The 21,715-nt window shown below is 44.4% G+C and overlaps 2 protein-coding genes across 3 annotated transcripts in view; one reads left to right on the top strand and one right to left on the bottom strand.

Annotated features, from left to right (window-relative positions):
* The first annotated feature begins 607 nt into the window (after positions 1-607).
* On the top strand, positions 608-8,615 carry si:busm1-163l24.3 (uncharacterized). 2 transcript variants are annotated; one of them, XM_058652691.1, is made up of 6 exons: positions 608-765; positions 3,235-3,418; positions 3,824-3,927; positions 4,023-6,725; positions 7,896-8,104; positions 8,189-8,615. In XM_058652691.1, the coding sequence occupies exons 2-6, from the start codon at positions 3,235-3,237 to the stop codon at positions 8,259-8,261; spliced, it is 3,273 nt and encodes a 1,090-aa protein (XP_058508674.1). In that variant the 5' UTR covers positions 608-765; the 3' UTR covers positions 8,262-8,615. The 2 variants fall into 2 exon arrangements, with proteins under 2 accessions (XP_058508674.1, XP_058508675.1); XM_058652692.1 differs by lacking the exon at positions 608-765 and adding an exon at positions 1,544-1,697.
* A 2,398-nt stretch (positions 8,616-11,013) lies between these two features.
* vat1 (vesicle amine transport 1) overlaps positions 11,014-21,715 on the bottom strand; it is a 30,960-nt gene continuing 20,258 nt past the window's right edge. Inside the window, exons 4-6 of the mRNA XM_058652693.1 lie at positions 19,924-20,013; positions 17,560-17,801; positions 11,014-14,130 (exon numbers count right to left, since the gene is read on the bottom strand). Of these exons, the coding sequence (XP_058508676.1) occupies positions 13,843-14,130; positions 17,560-17,801; positions 19,924-20,013 (620 nt within the window). The 3' untranslated portion in view covers positions 11,014-13,842. The remainder of the gene's footprint in view (positions 14,131-17,559; positions 17,802-19,923; positions 20,014-21,715) is intronic.

The following is a 21,715-nucleotide window of genomic DNA, read 5'->3' as shown; positions in this document are numbered from 1 at the left end:
GACATAACTGCAGCTATTTAGAGAGTATGGCTTAAAAATATTAGAATGCAACTGAACAATCCAGTCATAAACAATAAATGCGAGCAGAGTGCAAATGATTGAAGCTTGTGCAAAGCCATGAAGGTGCAGAGGTGCATGGATTTATCTGTAAATAACAAAAGTCCAGATGTGCCGTAAAATAATGCAACCATTGAACATTTTAAATCACTTTTAAAGACCCACCTGTTCTCCTTGGCCTTCAGGGTGAGAATAGGCAACACGGACACTACCATTTTTTATTATTGTTGTTGTTTATAAATATATATTATATGCCTTTTACTTTGTAAAGCACCTGGTTGTTTTTAAATGTGAATCTGGTGTGGTACGACTACATCAAAGGGCATCAAAGGGATAATGTATAACTCTACTTTTATTTTATCCATATATGCCTATTTTTTTCTTCAAGAGCCTCATTCATTTGTTTAAATGTTTGTTTATGTTTTCTGTGTCTGTGAATGTAAAGGTTTGTAATTAAAGCTGTAGTGTAACACTCAAACTGACCTCCAACGTTTCCCTGCGGTTCATAAAGCAGTAGAAACTGGTTTACAACAATGCACACAACACGCACAGGCCGCACTTGAGCGCCCTCTGGCGCACATATAAGGAAACACGCGGCAGTGACTGAGTGTGTAGTTAGTTTCACTTTTCCCGCAGTGGCTTGTAAAGTGTGACGGTTGGTTTGACGGGGGAAGATTTGAGAGAAAGCGCCGCCGAACACTCGTTCAGGTCAGTAATGTTCACACATGTGAGACGTGGTTTGTGACAGAATCGTAGCAGCGTCGCGTCCACACACACACACACACGGTCCGTCGGTAGATGTGAGCAGATGTGTTCGTGTGTTCTCATTCTTCTCTGCCACTTCCTCGTCGGCTCTGATTGTGACTCTTGTGACTCTTTCTCCTCAACGTCTGCTCACATTTCCTCTCGTATCTACATTTAGTCTACAGTCAGACTCTGTAGGGTGAGTTAAGAGGAAATCAACACATTTGACCAAAAAATATAAACCGGTTATCACTAAATATCGATTATTTGGAAAGCCACATAGGGGAAAAAAAAACGTTATAAATAAATAAATGCTGCCGTTGGTGGAGTTTGTGCTTTGTTGATGTGTTGCCATCAACACAAACTGCAGTTGGGAAGGGGGGAGGATAAAGGGGCGTAAACACAATCTGCGCACTTCACTGATCATTTGCACATTTAACGTTCATGTGTATGCACATGATTTCCCTGTAGCTCTAAAGCCCCCCCAGATACAGTTAAATATAAAACATAGGAGTAAGAAGAGAATTAAAGAGATAGTTCAGTTTTTGTGTGGTTGTATGAGGCATCCATGGCGACAGTTACAACAGTCAGCAGCCATTCATCCATACTATACACAAACTATAATCAGAATCATAAACCTCCATAAATCAGCTAGAACTTCCCACAGACTGATGTGTTTGCCTCCAAGTCGTCCAGCATTCTGCCGAAAACATCCAGTGAAGAAGTACAAGACTTTAAGTATTTAAATCTTTCTGCAGTTCATTCCAGGCAAAGGGAGCAGCAAACCATAAAAGCCTCTTTTTTCACAATTCACCCTTGGATCAGACAGTGAGAGAATATCCTGAGAGCAAAGCCGACAGGATTCAGCGCCTCCTGTGACTGATAAAAGTCAACAGGTAGGAGGGGAGAAGTCTGAGAATAGCTTTGTAAATTAATATCCGCCAATGTTTAAGTCTAGAATTCCAACCAACACACTTATACAGCAAAGAGAGAGAGTGGGATTCAGTGTTCCTCTGTCCACTGTCACCCAAAACATCTATAGTGTGCTTGTTCTCAAAGTATTGTGTCTTTTGTATCATAGAGTGACCAAATGTATGCATAAGGACAATAAAGTATTGTTGATTCTTGAATCTCGAATAGTGTCTTTTGAAGGCTCCACTGCAAAAAGTGAAAGTCTGTACTAGTGTAACTGACTTGAATTTAGTGTATTTATCTAATCACACAATTTTTGGGACTTATTTACTTATTAAGACTGAAGATACTTAAGATAATTTGACTTGTTTCAAGGTATTTTTTTCTGTTTCAAGAAAACTTAACAAGTGCCATTTACTTTCTGCACTGGCAGATCATTTAGCTTGAAACAAGTAATTTTCCCCTAATGGTGGTTATATTTATTTTTTTAGAGGCATTTTTTGCTTTATCAAAGCCGGCCGTACAATGGAAAAGCAAATTAAAAATTAAAAAACGAGGTCCTTTCGAAATCACATAACTGAAATTATCCTCCCACCATCACATTTTGCTGTACTGGGAAAATAGTGGAAATGGCAGACACTACGAGGGAAAAGAGGAATGTGTGGAGTGATAAGGAAACACAACATTTCTTGGTGCAAGAAGCAAATATTACTAACAAAATGAATTAAAGCAGCAATAAAACACAATCATATATCCGTCTGTGGTTAACTACCTCCCAATATTTGCTTTAAAACGGTTGATGGAAACACAGATAAATGCATATTTTCCTTTTATCGAATCTTTGAAAATGATGCTACCATTTACCAAGTTTTTTTTTCTACTGACTTTGCTGGGCGAGTTTCTATAAACCAGCCCGGGACCCAAACACATGGCAGACAGACTTTGTCGCTCGCCATCCAAGCATCTCTGGCTTCACCTGACTCAGCATCATGTGCATGGCACTTTGTCTCATCAACCATCAGAGGCATTAAAGTGCTTTTGAGGCAAGTGTTTGGGACAGACAGACAGACAGACAGACAGACAGAACCGCAGACAAAAGAACAGACAGACGATCCTTGAAAGAACTAGTGCAGTACCCGTATTTTGGCCAGGACAGGCAGACACTTGAATCATTAGAGAGATAATGGCAGCTGAAATAAAACATTTTTTTTTTATGTTGCTGCAGTGTCCCACAAACCCCAATAGAGGGTGTGATATTATCAAAAATGTACTTGTCCCTGTTTGCAAGGGTGGGGTTTTTGCAGGAATCCCTGATACCAACAATGGCAGCTTCTCAAAACAGCCATTGTTTCTAGGCTTTGTTATAAATCATCATCATCATCAGCAGCAGCAGTATGATCATATCGATGTTCACTCTCTCTTTTTTGTCTACACACTTATGAGATCCCTGCGTTGCTGCCTGTAATCCCCCTGAGAGTGTAGTCCCTCACAGCAGTGCAGTGATTGCGTTTCTCCCAGCAGATGGCAGAGCGGGGCAGGACCGTCAGGGTGAGTGGTCTGCCCACAGACATTGAAGATGACAGACTGAGAGACAAGCTTCAAATCCACTTCCTGAGAGCCAAGAACGGAGGAGGGGAGGTGGACTCTGTCGCCATTGTCAAGACAATCTCTGTGTCTGCCCTCATCGCCTTTGAGGAACGTGAAGGTCAGCAGCGTCATGTTGTGTGCACCTCTATGCATATGAATCGTGTGGGGTGTGTGTGTGCTTTCTTTTTTTAATTGTGCACTTGCTTTGCAATATAAATGCCCTTTCCCCACGCCAATAAGAAGGGTATTCTTTGAAGAATAATATTCACTCTATTAAGTACATTAAAAAACAGGTCTCACGGCACAACATAAAATGTTTCATTAACTTTAAAGACTCCAAACTTTGCCCGCAACCCTTTTCAAACTACTACTAAGTTATTGCACCGCATTGGTTGTCACCACTGATTTACAATGAGCTGGAATGTTGGCATGCAAGTCAGTATAGTGGCCAATGGTGAAATCGCTAAGTCAGGATGCTTCACGGACTGAGATTGATTTCCCTCTGGTGACCCCTCTCACACAGTGGCACAGAGAGTTGTTCAACAGAGCCGGCACATCCTGGAAGTGGACGGGAAGAAACATACGCTCACTGTGACAGAGCAGCATGAAAGCCCAGGGCCAGACAAGGTATGTTTAATTAGCATGTATTTAACTACAATACATATTAAAACATGTTTTATATATGTACACAGTAAAATGTCTGTCTCCTTCTATAATTCTAGGTCGTCTTAAGTTTAGCTGCAACCGTCAAGTGTAGTCAGGTTCCTGGGGGACTTCTGGCATTGACAAGCCTCCACGAGAGCCACCCTGATGTCCAGATAAACTCTGAAAATGAAGACATTTGTACATTATGTGGTACCTACACCGAGGTCCAGGCTGCCCTGGCTCACTTACTTGGCCCACTATCAGCAGACAAAGGCTCATGTCAACCTGACCCCACTGGCTCCAGGTCTTTTCAGATGGCAAAGAAGTCTCATACTCAGGGCTCAGGAAATCACAGCAGGAAACCCCATAAGCAAAGAGAACAAAGTCTGTCATATGAGTACAACACAAGCACACAAAGTGACCTGGCACACTGCGATGATGGCAGCCAAGATATTGGCCAAGCTGAAGGTGCAGATCTGCAGCACCTGGGGCGTCCCGCCACATCAGAAGAGGACTTTTTACTGATTTTGGATGCGGACATGTTCCAGTACCTGCAGAAAAACTGCTCCCAGGAATACCAACTCATCCTCAGTCAGTACGGTGTTGAGGTGGTGGACCTGACAAGCCAGGGGTTGACTACTCTGTTTCTACAAATTACAAATGCAGGGAGGAAGAGTGGTAACGAGCAGCAGCGCCTGGAGATGGCACACAAGGCAATTAGCAGGCTTTACCAAGAGAATGAGAGCAAGATTCGTCACGATCAGCTCCCGAAGAGTCTGTTGCCTTCTTCAAGTGCAGGACTGCAAAAGGTGGTACAGAGCTTAAAGGTCCAACTACCCAAGCTGCTTCTGAATGAAGATGACAAATATATTTACATAATTGGGAGCAGTAGTGACGTGTCTGAAGCCAAGCAAACCCTTCTTCTAAAACACGACAGAGTGAGTCCGAAGAAAGACGATGTAGCCAGTCTTCTTCGATATTCTACATATGATTCAAGTCCTGCTGAAGATGTGAGAGTGTCCTCCATCGAAGGGTGTCTGGACAATGATAGGGACCCACTGCCGAGGTCAGGGGAGGATCAGAGGAGTGTTGAAGGAGCCAGAAAGTGTAAACTTGCAGCTCGGTTCAAGGATTCAGGTTTGACTACTTTAGGCAATCAACCAGCTGAATTCACCCTACGGGGGCGTCTGTCTTCTGGTCGACTAACACACACTGGGCCAATATTAGGGCACCACGTCCTGTCCGAAGCAGCAGGGATTTCTGGAGAAAGATTCTCCAGAGAGGAACCCCAAAACACTGGAGGGGACATCTTGTTCAGGAGAGCAGATACTGAGAATTCAGTTATGCAGAATATAACATCACTGCAGTCAAATGTAATAGATGTTTGGCCCAAGATCCCTACGTCCCCCGACAGCACTACTCCCTCCAGTTTGTCGGGACGTAATACACTTCCTGCAGCAGAGTCTGCACCCACAGTGAAGCGAGCCAGTAGTTTCTCAGGAACACTGCAGCAGAAGGCTGAGTTGAGTCAAAGGAGTCACGACGACTCTAGCAAGTCTACCGTCAGAACAAGGGGCAGGTCCTCCAGCTTCAATACCCAAACAGGCAAGGAGAACCCAGATGTCTATAGTGCCGAGATCAAAGTTTCCAAGGTGATGTGGCAGCACATAAGAAAAGCCTACAGCGCCCGAGTGGACAGCCTTACAACCGATTCTGATGTCCAGATAAAAGAAAACCACCCACATGGTAGTAGAGACGTGACCATCACCTTAAGTGGAACAGATGTGTTTAAAGTCAATTCATGTCAGCTGGGTTTACAGAAACAGGTTGATTTGGTTAGTATCGACTTCTCTGTGCACGAGCTGCGTTTGTCAGACCTGGGGATCACCGATCCAGCAGACGAAACTTTACAGAGTTGCTGTACTGAAGTGCGTAGCCGCTTCAAGAAGGTTACGTTATTGTTTTTGAAAGATACTTTGTACCTTCTTGGTCCAATACATCTGTGTTCTAAAGTAGCCGCTACACTGCGCGAGGTATTTCCTGGAGATTCGGCCCAAACGCCTCAACATCGAGACTCCCATAGCCCCTCTACCTCCAACAGGAATCCATCCACTTCTTTACAAATGAGTGAAGATCAAAGTGCTATTTCACATCGCAATAGTAAATCCCAGGCGATGCCAGAGAGCCAAGTGGACAAAGCAGAGGGCGCTGGTGGAAAGGAGAAAGGAGAAACCAAACAAAAAAGGGACTTCGGGGAGACAGAGATTGTGAATGGACCTGTCAACCAACCATTAGTGAGAAAAGATCCTGTCATTAAGGAGAAAGTAAAAAACCTTGGTTCAATGCAGATGGATGGACAGAAAACCGAAACCCTTGTCAACTTATCTACAGCAGGAAGTGACAGAAATTTAAGACGTGTGAACGGAGTCGGGTCAGCGACAGCTCATGAGACTACCCAGAAGGACAGTATGCAGGAAAGGCGAGGAGAGATCCATAACCACCCGCCAATGGAAACCAGGTCAGGCCAAAGAGACACAGGGTTCATCTGTGTGTGTGGGGACAATGGGGCGTCGGTGAGGAGAACCAAGTGTGGCGCCACCATGTGCACCAAGTGTCTGGCCGCAGTGCACGTCCACTGCAGAGTGTGTCACGAAAAAGAGCCAATGCCGCAGGGCATCCAGGGCAACATGAGCCACGCCAAGCTACACATTAGCCTACCTGGTCACAGCAAGGACACTGTCATCAAGATCACTTACTGCATCCCCGATGGTGTCCAAGGGGTGAGTTTTATACATCGTTTCTGATAGAGGCCTTTTACAGAATGTGCACATTAAGTGTTAGCCTGGGGAGAATAGGGCAATATCAATAATATTAATTAACAATATCAATTTCTCCAATTGTAATGTTCATTGTACAGTATATCAGTATAATGTTTATGCACCGCATGGAACATGGAGGTTTATCACATGTAATCAGTTTGGTTTTTTTTGCCAGATGTGAAATATTTGTTTTCTGCCCATAAAAACTACAATTTATGGTTTTCAATAACTTTTACCCAAAAGCAAAAATCAGTCTTTATTTGTCTGACATTTATCATAATTAGCGATACTGACCTATTTGAAAATGTTAATCGTAAACCTTTTTATTCACATTGCCCAACCCTACTACAAGATAGATAATTATTATTTCCCACAATAGGGACATTTATAGTGCCACAGCAGCAAAGACAGTAATGGTAATAAATAATAAACATGAGGGCTGCAACTAAAGATTATTTTCATAATCAATTCATTCAAGAACTTGCTTGGTCCTTAAGATATCTGCAAATATTGAAAAAAATGTTGATCCAAACCTGGAAATGATAACGTTCTCAAATGTCTTGTATCGTCCACAAACCAAACATTTTATGATTTCTTTGTTATATGGAGCAAAGAAACCAGAAAACATTCACATTGAAGAAGCTGAAAAATCAGAACGTGTATTGTAGTTATTGAAAAAACAAAAACAATAATTGTTGCAGCCCAAATAAACGTGCATTTTACACATCTATGAATGTACAATAGAAGATAATGACTATTAAGGTTATGCAAATAGACGACACTACACAGCATATACATTAAGTATCAGAATAAAACAGGATTGCACATGAGATATTGTGCACATATAAGTGAGAGCGTTATATTGCACATAGGACTAATAACATGTTACATTTCATTTTAACTTGTGTTAGGGTCAACTTCACTGATATTGTAGTGCTGCGTAGGAAATGGTGCATTTGTTTCTTGGTCTGCTGCGATCTGAAAGCAACACGCTGCATGAGCTTTCCTTCGCAAACATTGCACCGCTGCACAGGGTGACACCATCAAATTGAGCTTCAATAACACAGCTTATGTATGGTAATACCTCCAGCCTTTGTTTATGACTGTGTTTTTTCCTCTCTGTCCTACCAGAGGGATCACCCATCTCCAGGAAACCCATTTCAAGGGGGCGTGTTTGAAGCCTTCCTTCCCGACTGTGAGAAGGCGAGAAAGCTGCTGCACAGGATGGAGAAAGCCTTCAGACTGGGACTCACCTTCAAAGTGGCGGGCAAAGACGCAGCCGCTCGGGTCACCTGGGACTGCATCCCACACAAGACCAGTCTACACGGAGGCAAAGCAGGGTGAGTGAGGTCAGCAATATGAGGTAACGGTGACAAACTGACGTATCGTGAGGTGAGCAAGTCGTTGTTCTGCGTCTCTTTCAGGAGTGGTTACCCGGATTCCAATTACTTGACTCGCTTGTCCCAGGCCCTGACCACCCTTGGGATAGAGGAGTGACTGGCCCAGTTGCAAGAATAATCAGTTCTTACATAATTTTATAGACTTAATACCTTTTTTTTTTAGATGATGGAGTTAATTCTCTTACTGCAGCTGTATATTTTTAAAGGTAAAGTGATAATCTATGTTTTAAATGGGATTTTTAATCTCTCCATTATTTAAAAACATACCTAACATTCCTGTGCTATACAGCTCATTTTGAAAGATGCATTTTATACTGTTGAGTGTGCAAGTGCGTATGCATATGTATATATTTTTTGTTCTTGTGTCGTTTTATGAATATTAAGGGAACAATTGAAAGATCTGTTATTTCTTTTTAGAATGGGCACAGAAATAAAAGAGCTCATCTCCTGACGTTTTATTTTGTTATGCTTTTTTTTATTAGTCCTGGAAAACATGTAAGGCATATGGTAACATTACACACTGAAGCGTTACAAGCTGTAGAGGCCATGTGGACAACATGGCACCACGCAGTAAACCCAGAGTCAAGCACAGAAGCAGCATCATTTCAAAGGGTTTAAAAAACAAAGTCGAGACGAGAAGGTTTGCAACCACGGGGTGTGTGTGTGTGTGTGTGTGTGGGCTGAAAAAACAACGCAAAGGAAAGACAGAGCTGAGTACGAGCTGAGAAATCAACTTGTTAGCTATGCCTTGTAGAAATGAACCAGTGGTGACTGAACTCTTTAACAGGACGGATGTGATGTCATACGAGTGTCTAAAGCATTCCCAGAGATAGGTTTCATGACTGTGCCAGCTGGCCATGACAGTGCCCATGCTGAAGGTGAGGACAGGGAGTCAGGTGGCACAGGGGGCAGTGGATTGGCTTCAGTTGCAACTTGAAAAATTGGAAGTGCATTCCTTTCTCCGACACCGTGCCTCTACAGTGAATTCAAAACTAACGTGGAAAAAGACGGCGAGCTCTACGTTCACACGCGTGTCTTCCGGTCGACCCTGCGCGGGGGGTCCTATCACTGTACGCGGCGAGGTTGTACTTCACTCTGAACATTGCTGTGATGTTGCTGCGTTGCATAATCTTTATAATGGACTGCTAAGGAAACAATAACTGCAGGCAGATGTGGCTGTTTGTCTTCTTCAGTGTTGATGAGTGAACAAAGTGGCTCTGCATTTGGAAGCGATCCACTGACTTCGCAGTGCTGAAGCTTGCATCAAACTGCAATGGAGTGAAGGGACATTGAGATGACAGTTTGTGCAATGAAGTCGTTGAAACGGAGTGAAGTTGTGTTTTTTTGTTGTTGTCGTTGTTTGGAATGACCTGAGAAACCATAAAGAAAGGAGGACGAAATTCAGCTCGTGGTGAAGCTGAACGATGGGTGTCTGCGTGGATGAGTTCAGCTAAAACAAGCCAAGACAAACAGAGGAGCAGTGCCACACTCGCTGTCTGAAACCTCTTTGAGTGTTTATGAAAACTAAAACTGCATTTTATTATCACGGACTCTGAAATCCTTTTTTTCCTCCTGTGCATTTCTGAATCGCTAAGTGCTCTTGCATGACTTGCAAGCGTCTGGAATGACTGGGAACCCATTTTTAAGATGACATACTGTGCATTGTAGCTTAACCATGATGGAAAAGCTCTTAGGCAGTATGCCAGAGTAGAAAGGGGGTGGGCTTCAGTTTAACCAACAGATCCAAGACAGCAAACACCCGCCCCACTGATTGAGTTCAGCTCAAAGGCATCTTAGCTCCACAGAACCAAATGGAAAAATGGAAAAAAATAAAATAAAATCTAATCTGTTTTCCACATGCTGATGAATTCATGCGATTTCAAATTCCAGATGTCATAGAGTATTGTTTATTTGCTATGAATGTGAATGAAGCGGAAAAAGATATGGATATGGAGAGAGTTTTGGCCGGCTGCTGTGCGACTGTGACGTTGCACCGACCGAGCTGTGTGGAAGAGAGGAACAACTCTAATAATCTTTGAGTGAACTGAGATCAGCTGTAAGGCGGAAATGTTGTGTCTGGTGCAGCTCAGCCAATAAACTGGGGTTTTGTGTAGCTGTGTGAGAGAACTGGCATCCCTGCACAGCTGTGTGAAAACATCTACTCCCTCACTTAAGACACAGAAAGAGAAATCTCTCGAGAGCCAAACCAAGGGGAGCTTTGGATTTGGATGGATTTTGCAGTTTTTGTGGTGGAATTTGGAGCCTTAAATGCACCGTGTCCATCGTCTCCTCACTGCGATACTCGCACTGTGGTTGTAAACATGCAGGTGGAATCTACCTGTTGCATTGAAGCACAGTGAAAAGTGTATTAACATGGTGTGAGGAGCCTCGGGTTGAGGTAAGCTGTGTGCGAGGAGAGAGGCACAGTGCAGGCCCATGCTCGAGCAAGTCTCCAATCAGTCAGAAAACTACAAATTGTGTTTTTGTAAACTGCAGCAAAATTTTCTGTCAGCACCAACGAGCATTTTCATATACAAAAGTGACACACTGACGACTATTTTCTGTTGTTTTTCTTGCTTCAAAGTTGACGGAAATGCATCCAAAAGCAGAATTTTTCTTCAGATTTTTTATGCACTGTTAATATTGAAAGCATTGACAGAGGAATATACATACAGTTTGGCACACATGGTTCAGACCAACATAAAGACTTTATCACATTTAAAAGGAGTGCAGGTTGGCAGGTCCCCACATAAAGAGTATGAGCTTTGAACTTTAAACCCTTGGATAACAAAACAAACAAAAACATAAACAATATAAAGGTAAATTAAAATAACATATTAAGTAAAACATTATTTCTTTTCTTTTTTAATTCATACTGAAGCGTTTGTTTCTCACATGGCACTCAGAACAGAAGCACCGTCCACAGGTTCACAAAGGGAGCCCAGCAGATTAGAACAGAACACTAACCAGAGGCTGACAGGACACAGTCACTCCCCACACCAGCGTGGCTGTCACACTCCAGCCCAGTTCGCTCCAGCCCTGCTCCGTGTTTTACTTCCCACAGTTAAGGATGGATGGATGCTCTGATTTTAGCTGCCACCCAGGAGAAGTTGGCCTGGACCAGGACTGGCAAGCTGAAAACGATGGGACCTTTGCATGACGATGGGACCTACATGTACATGTCTTTGTTCAGCAGATGCACTGGTGGAGGATGATGGGAAGCAGGCCGCAGACCTGGGGCAGAATCAAAGCCCGCGCGGGACTGGAGTGTGACTGTCATGCTTGTAAGTGCATTAAGATCAGCGAGCAGAGTGCAAAATACTAATACCAACTGTCCTCATTACACAGGCCTCTTATCAGACAGAGAGAAAGAGAGTATGGAGGGAAGGTTTGGATGATGCTACACAATGTTGTAGCAGAGGAGTATGAGGGGGTGGTGGCACGGGGTAAGGGGTTTTAAAACCTGACAAACGACCTGAGGACACACACGCACGCACACACACACACACACACATCTTCACACACAATGGCACACCACACACAGCACATGAGGGAGGCCACTCATGCTAGCACAACAACTTTTTTGTTACTTTTTTTTTTTTCTTTAAACATTTTCTTTTTGTGTGTGTTTTTTTTTTTTATACAAAGTCACTAGAGTCACCATCTGAGTCTCAACACTGAGGCCAGAGTCACAGACAGACAGGCAGGCAGACAGGCAGACAGGCAGACAGGCAGGCGGATGTGTGGGTAAACGTGTAAGGTTTAAGACTTTATGTCCACCCAGGATCTGTGATGATTGCACTTGTGGAGTCCTAACATGGCACCTGCCAGACACAATGAATTCTGGCCATTAGAGGGAGCCATTTGCTGTTTAAGCCAGCCGACTGCTAAAGGCATAATTAGGCAATACTAGATTAAGATTTCAGACAAAAAAAAAAAGAAGAAAAGATTTCTGAATACAACACTCTGAAATACTGGTGCACAGCGCCGGCAGTTGGCAAATAGGGTTAAGAGAGGCAGAGGAGGGAGACATAGGGAGAGGAAGTCAGAGAAACAGACCACAGTGCCTTCTCTGACGAGCCTGACGCCTGTTGCTATGCCGACCATAGAGAGGGAAATGGAAAGAGAGGAGGGAGAGAGAGAGAGCAGGGAGAAGGAGGGGAGGCAAAGTATGGACGCCAGCTTGAATTTAATTTTCCTCTCCCAGGTCAGGGTGATCGACAGGCAAGTGGCCACTGTGAAGGGAGCAGAATGCCACGGAATGCCTCGAGGAGGATCAGGGAGTGGGACACACACACACACACACACTGTTATTCACCTTGTTAACTTGCCCGTTTGAGACGCTTCCCTGTCTCCGCGTGACAGTGCCTCTTTCATCACATTCTGAGAGTGCATGTTTGTGCGCGCGCGTGCATGTGCGTGCCTGTGTGGCTCGTTGTGAGTAGAAACAAATTCTCTTCTTAATTGGCACTGTGCACTTCTTGCCAACAGTTGGTCAGCGAGAAAAATCTGTTACCAAGGAGGAGGAAGCTGAGCAATGATGTCTGCCTCCCTATTCAACGCTGCACAGAGAAGGCTTATTATGAAGCAGATTCATATTCAAGTGCAGGACGGCAGCCACTATATTAACGCCACAGTTATTTGGTGGTGGTGGTGGTGTGCGACACACACACACACACACACACCATGCATTATGGAGCTGTCTTCCCTGCCACCAGTTTAAGGCCTTGCAGCAGTGACACTATTGTTTGAGCAAGTCAATCATGAGCAAAACCATGATGCAAATATCATGGGGGGAGGGGGGGGGCTGAAGGCATGAGCCAATCACAGGCGTCTCTGACTCATTCTCAGTGTCATAACTATCAGAGAGAGCAAACGTGTGCGTGGGTGTGGTTCTGTTGCTTTTTTTCTCCCCGGCCTGCCTGTGTGCCTGCCTGTGTGCCTGCCTGTGTGCCTGCCTGTGTGCCTGCCTGTGTGCCTGCCTGTGTGCCTGTCTGTGGGTCCGGCCTGTAGGTTGGTGTAGGGTAGTGGTGTGGAAGGTGTGTGGGGGCGGGGTGGGGTGTTTTTTTTTTTTTAGCACAGTGAAGGTGGGGGTGGTGAGTGAGTGAGGAGGAGGAGGAGGAGGAGGCAGGTGGAAGTCAGAGCAGAACAATTTAGCACAGTGGGAGATGAGGTGTGGGGGGGGGATGGTTGAGGGTGGGGCCAGAGTGTGAATGAAGATGGATGGTTGTTAAGGAAACAATAATTTGTCCCCAAGCCTGGACGCTGCCCACGGTCCATCAAGGCTCACTTGTCTCTGTCGTCACGAACAGGGAAAGGCTGTTTTCTTGGTCTTGTGGAGGCAGAGACAGAAAGAAAAGTCGTCTTGCTTCTGACGTGGTCGTACAAGCTAGTGGATTATTTATTATTTATTTATTTTTTTGGTTGGGAAAACAATACCTGATGGGGCGTGGGTGGAGCCAGGCCTAAGTAATCGCCGTGGTTATGAATTTATGAGGGTGAAACAGATGAGATGAAAGACCGACAGTGGTGTGATAATGATGTAACATACCCTTCTCCATCTTCCCATTCAGCATACGCTCCCACCCATCATGCCTCCCCCACCCCACCACCCCACACCACACCCCCTGTTCCCAGGACTCAAACTCCCCGCTGGTCTGCTTGACTATCCCTCCCTCTCACTTCTCCTCCTTCTTTGCCTCCTCCTTCTTGGCCTCCTCCTTCTTCTCCTCCTCCTTCTTCTCCTCCTTCTTGGGCTCTTCCTTCTTCTTGTCGTCCTTCTTCTCTTCCTTCTTGCCATCGTCCTTCTTCTTGTCATCCTTCTTCTTGTCGTCCTTCTTCTTCTCCTCCTTCTTGTCCTCCTTCTTGGGCTCCTCCTTCTTCTCCTCCTCGGGCATGGGCTCTGTGGTGAGGATCACTTTGCCGATGTTGTTTCTCTCCTGCATCTTCCTCATGGCGTCGCCCACCTGCAGGAGAGATAAACGGAAGAGGGACAGTTACTCAAGGAGGGATGGATGGATGAAAGAAGAAAATGTGAAGAGAGGACAGGGATTTGATTTTTTTTTTACACAGTATTCTAAGAGTCTCCAGCATTCTGTCCTGATGATTTGTTTTCATATCACAAACAACAAACACATCTTTTCCGACCCCGCAAATATGAATTTAATATGCTGCGTATGTGAAATTGAATTTGTTGAGACAATATTTTACTAATCTCTGATCGGAAATGAAATGGTTGCAGCAGCACGCAGTGAAGGGACAGAAGGATATCAAAGTAAATGAAACACAATAAGGCGTGATGCAAATGGATAGGACTATCTTCCTGAACATAAATATAATGAAATGCTTAATTACATTTTGATCATGTAAGATTATAAGTGACACCGAGAGAGTGAGAGCATGTTTAAAGAAAGCTGTAAAAGTGCAAAACACAGCAGAAATATCACAGGAACGTGGACTCAGTCCTGGTCTTGCTCAGGGATTGGTTTTTGGATTTGACTGCTTTTATACATTATTAATGTGCAGCAATATGGTAGTAACTCAATTTAATTGCTTTAATTTTGTTTTAATGGACATAATCACAGGTGAGACTAATAAAATAATAATGATGAGTGCATTAACTCAAGATTCTGGTGGCGAAGGAGGCCACTGCAGATGAATTAATCGATAATTCCCCGCTGGAAGATAGTATTTCATCATAGCTGAGTCTGCAGGACTGGGACATCACATTAAGTGGTGGCACAATCAAAAGTGGCTCATCCGCCATTTATCCCAGAGCACAATTATTGTGTTTTCTTCTTCTGCTACAGTCACAACTATCAGCAATCAGCTCAGAAACCCCAGTCCAGGGAAGGATTTATGTGCGTAACGGTCAATCATAACGACAAGAGAATCCCTGCCAGACCAGCCCCACCCTCCTCTTGACCACTGAGCTTTGTCCACTGTCTCTCCTCGTCTCCATCACAACCCCCCGGCCCCCCCTCCCCCGTCTGTCCTCCAATCCCCCGTGTTCGTGCGAGGCAGGCAGACCACCTAACGACCAGTGCCACAGCAACGGGACCATCTCCTAGCAACGTAAAGCCCGGCTACAACGTGGCCCTGACGATTCAGACACATGGGAAAGAGAAGGAGTGTGGGTGTTTCGAAGGGGAGGGGCGTGGGGCGTGGGGCGTGGGGGGGGGGGGGGACAGAGAAAGCAACCGGTGTCCTTCAGAGGAGGAACACGCCTTGCTGGAAAGGAGGGAGGGCTGAGTCCGGGAATTATAAAATATCATCTTCAATGTGAATGAAAGTCACCGCGAGAGCGACTGATGCTCTTTGGACGACTCCACCCTCTTCAGCTCTCTGCTCTCTAAGAGCCGTCAGCTCCCAGGCATCTTGGGCCGGCGCGTGCTATATTTATTCACAGCTACAGACATGACTGTTATCCTCTTGGGAATCACCACAGATGGAGATAATGAACCACAGGAAAGGAGGATGACACTAATTCTTCAAATACTGGCCCGGCGTGTTTATTGATTATTGGAGCAAAACCGTAGGGTGGAAATGGAAGTGCTGTGAAGGACGGGGTCAGGGCATGGCATTTGTGCTCCTCATAAGAAAGAAAATAAGATAACAGCATTTTGTCCTCGATGCCTCTTTAAGCATCAGAAATGTACCATAAAAATCTCCAAACATCAAGTCAGACGATATATACGAGATATATATTCTTCCATCTTGTTTTCCACACTTTCTTTCTCGTCCATCAGGGCCCCTCCCTCAGACAGACGCACACACTGACTAAAGGATGTCACCATAGCAACAGGAGAGAAAAAGAAAAAAAAAAAAAAAGCCCACTGTGCTGTTAGGCAGGAGAAGTAGAGAATACAGCCAGAGGGAGAGAGACAGAGTCAATAACCTAAAGACGGAGAGAAAGAGCCAGATATGACGAGCGGGGCAGATGGAAGAGGCAGAGAAAGAGCGTCAGATGGCGGATAAAGACAGCAAGTGTTTCTCTCTGGCTTCAGCCACACACACTGAAAACACTGAAACACTGACCAACTCCGACAACAGAAGACACCGGCCTCTGACTCCCTCTCTCTCTCTCTCCGCGTTTTTTACACCCTCTCTATTCATATCTGTTAGCGGCGTTAATTTTGTCCGCAACAATCTGACTCTGTCTGGCTGACAACAGAGGCGACACAGTGCGCCGCGTGGACAAACTTCACATTATTAACGCGAGTCTCGCGGAACCTGGGCCACACCCCGCTCCTGCAGATCCCATCATTACCACCAAACGTGACATTCACACACACACACACACACACACACACACGGTGCTCATGTGTGAAACTCAGGCCACATTGAATCATCACGTTTCTACAAAGAGAGAGGGGGTGGGACATTCAGTTACACCGGGGGTCTTCAACCTGCGGCTCTCCAGCCCCTCTGCTGAAGCTTCCTGTAGCTTTGTTTATTTTAATTTTATTTTCTTTCAAAGTGAACACTTCAAGGCATATTTTGTCTGATACAATATGCATCACATCCTATGTCTGCATCAAATGTCATATCAAAAACCTCCCAAAACATCATTGGACCCACATGCACGAACCACATAAAATCCAAATGAGGAGACTCAAATAGGTCTCCATAGTTCCGGGCTTTATTTCAAAATAGGCGTACACGTGCCAGTGTTTTTTCATCACTTCATAAGAGTTTGGTGTTTTTCCTCAGTTAACAGGCAAAAACAGTCCTGAAATGTCAACAGTTTTCTTTTTCTACTTAAATGTCATAAATGCAACACACTAGAGTTATTTTATATATAGTAATAGCTATATACAAAGCTGTATACATGGGTCCAATAGGTCTTGCAGCTCCTGATTAAATGTATTTGGGTGGAGAGTAGCGGAAAATGGCTGCAAAAAGGTATAAAGCAATAACAAAAGACCTAGTTTGATGACGTTGGGAAGCAGCGTAGCATCATGGGAATTGTTGTCTTTGTTGTTTTGTTTGTGCTTAATGGGGTGAGATACGACAACAGAACATTTGTGAGTAGTCTAAAATTAAAATAAAACAAAAACAAAAGACAACACTGGCAAACTCGTACTTCTACTCCTTCCTCACTCTGAAGTTTGACCCTGAAATGATAGCATGGACGAGTAAAGAGGGCAATGCCAATAAAAGCTGAGCAAAACCTTGAAGAGAAATACGGATTTAAAAAGTGCTGGAAACATTTGGCTGGTGCAAGTTCTCAACGGAACCAAATATATAACATTAGGAATGTTACAACTCTAATCCATCAATGACATCTACAAGGCCTGATGAGAAGAAAATGGAAATAATATATGAGATAATGTGACATGCATTATCCATCTGATACAATGCCCATACAAGACAATAATGCAAATGTCACAGACCTGCTCCAGATGCCAGGTGGAGTCGATGTGGGGCTTGACCTTGCCCTGCTTGTACAGGTCCAGGATGGAGTCCATGGCCTGTGTGATCAGCTCCATCTCCCCTTCCAGGTAGCCCAGGTGGAAGCCGCACACCGACTTGTTCCCCTGGATCAGGCTGAGCGTGTGGATGGAGAACTGGTGGTACCAGTTCTTGGCCACAGCGAGGAGGTTCTTCTTCTGGCCCGCCAGCATGTTAGCCGTACCTGAGAGAGAGAGAGGAGGAGGACGGTGAAAAGAATCTCTGATGGCTGGACAATGAATACTGCAGCTGTGTTTCTCTATATTATTCTCTTATTGACCAGACAATTATTGACAAAAAAATAACAGACTGATTCATCTTTCATGTTAAATCAACGTTACTTCTTGTCAGGTGCCTCTACGAGTTTGGGATTTGTTTTCCACCTCGGTTCCCCATCGCACTCACACTCTCAGTACAGTCAATACAAGGCCTGCATCATGATATCAACATACGTGTGTGTGCTCGTCCCTCCTGCTAGTTTTATTTGGCCAAGAACCTACCACTGAAGTAGACATAAATTGTTATTTTTCAGATTCTAACAACACGATCGCATATTTTTGGAAACTTCTCGCACTCCAGGTCTGACAGTCACCGCGTCACCTCCCCGTCTCCACCTTCACCCTCCGATGCTCTCGCCGCTCTCTGCCTCTTTCTCAGGGGAATAACGGGACACAAAGACTTCTTCTCTGAGAGGAGAGAGGAGAGACCCGGCCTGCTACATTCAGACACATTCCAGGTTTCCGTCCGCATAGAACGCTCATTGTTCGGGGGCCGTGCATGCTTCTGATAAACTGGAAGCGAAGCAGCCAGCACAGAGGGACTGGGCGGGCGGGGTGCGTGTTCTGCTGGGGTGAGAGAGGGTGAATGGGTGAGGGTGGGTGGTGGGGCACCCTGCTGGGTAGTGGGTTTTTGTGCAACATGCAAAGGCAGAGCCCTGTTCTCCACGGATGCCGAAGCCTGCCCACTGTTGCATACATGCGCATTCCAGATTGGCACTGCAACACAGCAAGCTCGTACAAGGCCTTCCCACAAATGACACACAGCACGCCGAGGACACGAAGGTCACAGAGGTCACACTGCCCACCAGGAAGCAGCTCCAATCCATGACTATTTTACGCACGGATTAGCTCGATTCAGAAAGTCAGAATCGTTTTTTAAAATGGTACCGACTGATGATCACCTTGTTATCGGCCTACTGGCAAATAAAGTAGTCTGAAAATGCACTACAGTTGTTTTAAATTTTAAAGTGAATTTAGCCCATAATTTCATAAGCATAATTTATTTGGCATTAAAGTGTCCCAATATATATACAATGTAATCTAATAACTTAAAGGCGACATAGACCGGAAGCTCCAATTAACGCTGCGTTTGTGTGTGTATCTGCGTCATTACTTCGTTTATGAAACCCTAAAGTTTCAGAACAAACAGTTCAGCCACTGCTGAGAAAATAGTGTTGTATTGTTTTCCTGGGCTCTGCGAAGTGGATCTGCACTTCCCTATGCTGATGATGTCATCAGAAAACCTCACCACTCCTCTCACCACCGTAGCGCCTCCTGGTGCGGGCACTAGTCCGGGCACTAGTCCGGGCACATCCGGTTGCGTACATTCAACCGCAGAAGAAGAACTACTCTCGTTGTAGCTGCTGAGATGCAGAGCATCCACCGTGCCAGAGGGGGAGCTGTGTATCTGAGAGCTGGCCTATCTATTACATCACTTCCAGGTACCTGGCCAATCACAGGACAGTGGGAAAGCTCTCGTTGGCTGGCCAATCACAACACAGTCCACGTTCTGGGGGTGTGATTTTGGTCGGAAACAGCGCGGCTGATGAGAGTGTCAGTGAGGAGATATTTTGATCGGCTCGTTTGCAGCGATTAGGAGGTTTTTAACCACAAAAACAAGTTAATATATGTAAGTAGACCTCCATAACTAACATATATGTGTGATACAAGCATTCTATGTCACCTTTAAAAGTGTAGACGGCTGAATTCAGTGCTGCCTCAGAAGAGAGATTTGCTTACAGAAGTGATTTGAATTTGACTTTGGTGCTTAAAGGTAATTCTTCTGGACTGTGTGCGACATTTAGGCTGAAATACTAAAGTGTATACTCACTTTAAAATAAAAATAGCTTTGATTAGTTGCCTTAGAATAAGACTTCAGTCATCAGCTTGATTTGAACAAATTATACAATAAAAGTTCCAGGAAATGTTGGTGGTAAAGGGGCTAATGTTAAAAAACACAGTGGATCTGTGGAAGCTGTTTATTGAAAAACGTACTCCCAGATAAAGGATATTTCTCTTTTGACTTACCATAAGTGATAAGTTTGCCCATAGGCTTCAGCAGGTTGTAGGCCTTATGGGTGTCTGATCCTCCGAGAGGGTCCAGTATTATGTCCAGTCCTGGAGCGGGAGAGATAAGAGGGGGACAGTTAGGTTAGAACTGGTGTGAATTCAGAGGGAGAACCAGGGAACACACACACACACGATAGAGTTGACTAGGAGTCGTGAGTGTAGCCAAGTTGTGCCATGTTTTCATAAAGAAGAACCCACGATTGTGCCAGGAGAGGAGGAGAGTGGTGGGAGATCCGTCTTGTTTTATGTTTTTTCATTCTTGTCACCGATAAGAAAAGACGGATAAAAATGCCTTTCCATCATTATTCATTCCATTCCCGCGTGAACAGAATAACAAACCGAACTACTCACAGGTGGTAAAGCATGACAACTGGTCTATTAAGGTTTCTCTGTGGCTCATTAATGTCTGACCTTGTCAGCTCAACCTTAGTTCTCCTAGAGGGGGCCCCCCTTCAAATTGGGCCACCCTTGCTTGCTCCACTAAACCCTGGTTCTGTGGATTTCAGGAGGCTCACAGCAGGACTCCTCCTTGACCACAGCGCACACACAAATTGACAGTGAGCCCAAGACAGGGGGAAAGGTAGTGAGCTGCACATTGATCCACATTGCTAATTAGATACATTCTGTCTAAAGTGTCAGTTCTCGCTCTCCTCCTATCTGTCTCCGTCTCTCCATGCTACAAAGAGCAGAGACAGCGGGGACTGTGAAATGAGCCTCCAGCATAATAAGAGTCTCCGTCCTGCTAAGAAAACAGCAGTGGGCAAAAGAAGAAACAGGAACTGGAGGTTTTTTTCTGAAAAGCAGCAGCATTCAGGGCCACACATCTACATAGAGAGTGAAATCATCAGCGCTGAGTGCAAGGATTATGTCCGTGCTACATGCTGTGTGCTTTTGTACGGAAATGTATAGTTTGTTCAATAATGCGCACCGTTCTCTTCCACCTGGACTGTTTGTCTTATGAAATATTACTTTAAATCCTGGCTTGTGGGGCCATTTTTTTTTTTTTTAAACAGACTTAAATGCAGCTCAGCTCATGGATTTGGAATCATGGTAAACCACTGATCTGGCTTTCATTTCCACTGCAGTGTGTAAACACCAGAGGGCGATAACTGCGTCAGGTTCGTAAATAGTGTGACGTCATATCAGCCCGACACACTGTAACACACCGGTAACACATTATTCATTATTCAGTAAAAAAAGACCCACAAACAGCCTTGAATCCTCTCTCTGCCGTAATGCACAGTATAATTTAAAAAGTGATGATTGTTCACGTCACACAAAAGAAACATGTCACAACCTTACACAACTGAAATGTGTATTTGTGTATTTTTTCTGTTTGTTTGTTTGGGTTGTTCTTCGTTTAATTTACTTTAATTTACCTTTACTCGGTCTTTAATTTGTCTTGTTTTGCCTGATCTCTTCTTCCTGCTACGTCACATTACCACATGTCCTGTATATATGTTTGTAACCTTTAGTTTGTACACAATAAAATAATGAATAAAAGTTTCACATTTAAAATGGTTCCCTGCTGACAGGGAACGACTCGAATAATCGATTATCGATTGCTAAAGTATTCCTCAACTATATTGATAACCGATTAATCGGTTTGAAGCTTTTTTCATTATTAAAGCAAACGTTTCTGATTGTTTTAGCTTCTTAAATGTGAATATGTTCTGGTTTCTTTGCTCCATATTACAAAGAAATCATTAAAAAAATGAATCATTTTGGTTTGTGGACAAAACAAGACACT

The sequence above is a fragment of the Solea solea genome, chromosome 16 (genome assembly GCF_958295425.1).
Source record: "Solea solea chromosome 16, fSolSol10.1, whole genome shotgun sequence".
NCBI lineage: Eukaryota > Metazoa > Chordata > Actinopteri > Pleuronectiformes > Soleidae > Solea > Solea solea.
The sequence above is the reverse complement of the archived record's forward strand: the minus strand, read 5'-3'. Positions and strand labels throughout refer to the sequence as shown.